Source organism: Anoplophora glabripennis, unplaced genomic scaffold, assembly GCF_000390285.2.
Source record: "Anoplophora glabripennis isolate ALB-LARVAE unplaced genomic scaffold, Agla_2.0 scaffold1387, whole genome shotgun sequence".
Taxonomy (NCBI): Eukaryota; Metazoa; Arthropoda; class Insecta; order Coleoptera; family Cerambycidae; genus Anoplophora; species Anoplophora glabripennis.
In genome coordinates this window covers 48,982-54,546 of record NW_019417472.1, presented here as the reverse complement: position 1 = coordinate 54,546, position 5,565 = coordinate 48,982, and the positions used below count along the sequence as shown (strand labels likewise).

Sequence of the window (5,565 nt, the reverse complement as noted above, 5' to 3'; positions counted from 1 at the left end):
CGTTATTGAAACTGACAGACGCTATACAGCTCGTTGAGAAATGAGGTTAAGTTTGTCGCTATAAGCTACTCCATACGTCCAATGTGTCAGAGCCAACTTCGACCACGTTTTTATTTAAACGCTCGTTATTTCAACGAGTAATCTAATTGGGTGCCCTGTCTAAATAATAAGAATGTAACATGTAACATGAAATAAGTGCAATTTATTATAATTCTTTATTACAATCAGGTAGTAGGTCTCAGTAGATATAAAAAAAGATACCTGCTGACGATTAATTAATATTAATAATAATGAAAAATACTACAAGTAACCAGGGACCCGGACCTTAATGCAATAACGGTACCGGTCCGGTTACGGTTCCGTTAGAAATGTACCATTTCGGTTTCGGTTCGGTTACGGTCCACTAGCTGATATTTGGGTCCGGTTCTGACCGGTTTTTTCGGTCCAAAAGGTTCTTATCGGTTTTGCCTTGTGACGTAATATAATTACAATTATAGTGAAATTCTTCCCAATAATTTTTCCATTCAATTATGCATTTGTAAAATTCAATACTTAATAATTAAATTAGGTATAGTCACTGCAAAAGTATGGCAGCGGAATATTTTAGATATCAATTTATGTATGAGAAGTAATTTTCCTCATTTTTTGGTTACATCAGTTTTCAATCAGTATAAAAATTCTTAGTTATTTAAATTTAAAATAATGTATTTATTGTATCATTCAGTACATTTTTTACAATTTTTTTTTAAATAATTAGTTAATACATTGTCTTGGCTGTTATATGACCTTTTTTTTGCCCGGACCTTGACCTAGATACTATTGATTCCTCATTGTCAGTTAAGTCTATTTTCTCTTCCACACTTCCCACTTCATTTTCACTTGTATCTTTTGTGATTGCAAAACTGAAATGAAACAATCATTAAAAAATAAAAATTTTACATAAGACTTACAGCTGCTTTTCTTGTTTATCCCCAAAAATTCTATTAGTTCTAACAAATAATTGCTGTTCCAGAATTTTGTCCTTTATATTAAATCTAGTAGGAGGTAATAAAAACTTAAGGCCAGAGAATAAGCGTTCTACGCTAACCTGAGTTGCAGGTACTGCTAACAATACCTGTGAAAGCATATACAATTCAGGAGCAATACTTTTTCTTTTTTCCCAAAATTCTAATATTGTTGAATCTTTCGAAATCCGAACTCGGCCTTGCTCAATTTGATAGGAGTTTAAAATATTTTCAATTTGAATGTATGTATTGCCAGATGAATTTTCAAATTCCTTGCTGAATTTATGTTCTGTCTCCTTCTTTTTTAAAAAAACCTCCATCTCATCATTTGAGGTAGTGGTATCCGATCCACTATCTGAATTTGATTTATTAGTTACAGAATCCACAGTATTACTTTCTTTCAATGTTAACAACCTGACCCACAGTTGTTTCAAATGTTTTTTTGCCTTTTCCATTTGCTGTAAGTTTAAAATTATTTTCAATCGAGGGTCTAAAAAAATTCCTGCTATAAAAACGTCATTGTTAAATAGATTATTTTCTCTTTCTTCCATATTCTTGACAATAATTCGTGCAAATTCCGATCTAATTTTTTCTGTCGTCAACTTACATTCCTGCCAATAAACATAGAAAGATCCCAATGTCAACTGTTCATACTGTAATTTTTTTGTACATTTTCTTGCTGGTTCTAAAGCACCAACAATTTCATAAATCTTGTTCCAATTAGAATCAGACATGTTTTTAAATTTACTGAAATTTGTAAATTCCATTTCTGTACAAAATTCTTTCAGTTCCAGCAATCGATTCAACATGTCAAATGTTGATCCCCATCTAGTTGGACAGTCAATGAACGGTTTTTTAAATTTTTGTTTCCGCAACATATATATATAAGTCTGTGTTCTTAAAATTTTCACTATTTTTCTTGCCTCCAAAATTAAGTTTTTAACCTCTTCGTCTTGTTTCATTGCATTTTCAACTGCTAACTGTAATGTATGAGCAGCACATCGCATACCTGTAGAATATAGTATATTAGATTAAACAGAAATTATAAGAAAAATTCATACCAGTCACATTCAACTTCACACTTGGTGAAGTTTTCGAAGTAGAAGGAACATCATTACTAGTAGCGCAATCGTCCCTGAATAGGTCTGAAAAAATATTATATCCAAAGTCCAACTCCATTTCTGTGACAGAATTATTTTCTACATTTTCATCTTCTATGACTATTTCAATTACTTCTTCGTCACCACTCTCATCTGATTCATTTTCAATAACTTCATAATCCCCATTTTCCGATGCAATAACTTTCACAGCTTTAAGCAAATTTGTACCGTTGTCAGTTGTTATAGTATAAATTTGATCAGCACTAATTTCAAAGCTGTTACAGACATCCATAATTATCCTCTTTAAATTATCACCTGAGACAAAAATTTCACATAAAAATAAATAGAACACACGTAGATACTTAACCGAAATTGTTTTACCTGTATGTTTGTTATTAATTTCCTTTAATGCCAAAGTTCTTAATACTATGCAACCATTTTTAGTATATTGAATGTTTATTCCCAGAAATGAGCGATCTATTCGAGTAACACCATCTACTTTTAATGAAACCATACGATGTTTTACTTCTTCCATAATTTTAAGTTTTAAGTCATTCGCTTCCTTGGATACATATTTTTGAATGCATTCAGGTGATAAAGAGAATTGTTTGTCCTTGATTTTCTTAAAAAGACCTGCTTTTATCGGTGTCAAAATTTTCTCAAATCCAGAATCTGCCATCAGATTAAAAGGTCTCCCATTAACGGTTACAAGTTCAACACATGCATTAATTAATATTTCTTTGGATATTTCTATTTTAATAGTATTTATTTCACCTACAGTAGGTTGATTAGATTTTTTGGATGATACCCTAGTTAACGTAGCTGCAAACAGTTCTTCAGTGAAATCATGAAATCGCATCAAATGTTTTCGTAGCATGATGACCCTAATTAAGAAAAAATATATATAGTATATAATAGTCGTGGAAAATCAGTACAACTTTGCTTTCCATAAACGAACTTAATAAAATTACTCACCTTCATTGTTTCTTTGCATATTTTGCAAATTGATATGTCCTCTGATGGAACATATTTAAATTGTTCGTGGGCTTTATTAGTTAATTTTCGGCCCATTTTTGTAATACAATAATGTAAACTACACCCTAGATTAGAGAAGTATAAACTACACAGTACACACACAATCGCAAAGACAGTAAATAAAAATGGCGTTTGTACCACAGAGCACGACCTTTACAACCCCATAAACTCCAAACCCACAGATTTATAGAGAATAATGACTCTTCCAACCAAACGTCAGCAGATAAATCCATAGAAACACAACCACAACGGAAACTTTAGAAGTACCGAAATTAACCCAAAAAACCGTTTAAATTTTTTTCGATTCGGGTTCGACACTTGGAATAGATTATAACATGACATATGTGTTCAGTTTCGGTTCCGGTCCACAAAAAAATTACGGTTCTGGTCCGGTTTTCTGTTCAAAAACGGTACGGTCCGGGTCCCTGCAAGTAACTGAAACATTGAAAACTTATTTCAGAAAACATTTTGTTGAAAATTATCCCCACCAGTTTGAAGGCAAGCGCGGCTTCTCCTTCTTACTGCGATAGTAGCTGACCTACACTGCACTGGTGTCAATTCTTCACATGCAGAAATTATTCTCTGTCTCAACTGATCAACGGTATTAATTTGTACTTCATATACTTTCTGCTTAATGGCACCCCATACAAAGTAGTCCATTGGCGTCAGATCTGGTGAACGAGGTGGCTAAGCAACAGGTCCACCGCGACCTATCCACCTTTCAGGATAATTAACAATTGTCTGGAGCCTCTGGCATAATGTGCTGGATAACCATCTAGTTGAAACCAACTATTTGCCCTAATGTTTAAGGGAATATTGTCAGTAAGATCATAAATATCATTGTTTAAAAACTGTTGGAATCTATTTCCATTAAGTGAATGAGGTAGAAAATGCGGACCAATCAGAGTGCCGCCTAAAACAGCTAACCAGACATTGCACTGAAAATTGTGCTAATACTGACAGTCACAAATTGCCCTTGGATTATCATGTGACCAGATGTGAATATTTCTTTGATTAAACATACCTTTTCTGGTAAAGGTAGCTTCATCTGTCCACATAATTTTTTCCAGAAAATGTGAATCACTGTCACATTTGCTTAAAAACCAATCACAAAATACTCTTCTACGAGGTAAATCAGTGGGTAATAAATGATGGACGGGCTGCAAGTGATAAGGATGGCGTCCATCGGCTTTGAGTGTCCTCCATATAATAGTAGGTGGTATCCTTAGTTCAGCACCACTTCGTCTCACACTTGTAGATGGTTCATCATCAAAGTGGCTAAGTATTGCTGCTGTTCTTCTATTATTTTGCAGAGGCGCAAATAATCCGTCACCATAATTTGAAACAAAAACTGATCCAGTTTCACGTAATCGGTTAAATGTTTCCGTAAATGTTCTGGTTGTTGGTAACCTCCGATTTGGATACCTAATCGCATACTCACGGCGGACTGAATTGGCATTTCCATTGCAGAATCCATATATGTACACAATATCAGCGTATTCTGCGTTGGAATATCATACAATCAAGTGATAGAAAATACTCTCTTAATATAATTTTGATTAATTACAAATTAAAAAATATCTACTCTTATCTTCCATCACTACAAAATAGAAATAAAACAACTAACAATGCCAACATTAATTAATATCAACGACAATCAGAATTGACAGCAGCCTACTATGCCATTAAGGAATTATGATATACCTATTTAATGTGGAACACTGTTACAAATTTTATTTTTTTACTCAAAAACTACTTATTTCATGATAAAGATGAAAGAGATGAAAAAGTTTCTCTCCAAAAGATGTATTGCAACAATTGAAATCTTAATGAGTCAAATGTTTTCATGAAAAATATACAGGTTGTTGTTGATTTCACCCGTTCCAAATAAGACTATTTTAACGAAAAAATACTGGTTAGATGGGCCTTGATCAGTATAACATCTGGACCAAAATTCAGGATTTTATCTGTTTTCAAATTTGAGAAAAAAATTTAAAACTCGATTTTGACCGCCATTTTTAAACGGCCGTAACTCCTTAACGAATCGTTTCCGGAACTTTTTTTCTTATTTTCCGATTCTCAATTCTTATTTAAAATTTTTGCATATAATCCTGAAACACCCTGTAGAGGAGCACATGGTTTTTTCCAAGGCAGGTGGGTTACTACTAATCTTGTATCATCATATGGACAAAAAATAATTGAAATTCTGGAAACCCAAAATCAGGTAGATGTCGTGTATTCTCTAAGGCCTTTGATAAAGTACACCATCCCGCATTGTTTGTAAAGTTGGAAAATATCGGTATACATGGGAATCTATTAAGACGGATAAAATCATATTTAACTAATAGGTGCCAATGTGTGTTAATCAATAACTCTACGTCAAATTTTGTTCACGTTACGTCAGGTATATCGCAGAGCTCTCATTT

General features: G+C 33.3%; 1 protein-coding gene across 1 annotated transcript; it reads right to left on the bottom strand.

The window, feature by feature from the left end:
- Positions 1–737: 737 nt before the first annotated feature.
- On the bottom strand, positions 738–4,616 carry LOC111692364. Its single transcript, XM_023456337.1, has 5 exons — positions 4,390–4,616; positions 2,486–2,988; positions 2,066–2,419; positions 951–2,013; positions 738–902 (listed from the first exon to the last, which is right to left on the bottom strand). The coding sequence occupies exons 1-5, from the start codon at positions 4,614–4,616 to the stop codon at positions 758–760; spliced, it is 2,292 nt and encodes a 763-aa protein (XP_023312105.1). The 3' UTR covers positions 738–757.
- Between the last annotated feature and the right edge of the window lie 949 nt (positions 4,617–5,565).

Excerpts from the sequence above, each read along its gene's own strand:
- LOC111692364 (XM_023456337.1), bottom strand. The coding sequence starts at position 4,616 with ATGGATTCTGCAATGGAAATGCCAATTCAGTCCGCCGTGAGTATGCGA. Across the intron at positions 2,420-2,485 it reads AATTAATAACAAACATACAG|GTGATAATTTAAAGAGGATA; the intron begins GTAAAACAATTT and ends TTTTTGTCTCAG. Across the intron at positions 2,014-2,065 it reads TGTGAAGTTGAATGTGACTG|GTATGCGATGTGCTGCTCAT; the intron begins GTATGAATTTTT and ends TATATTCTACAG.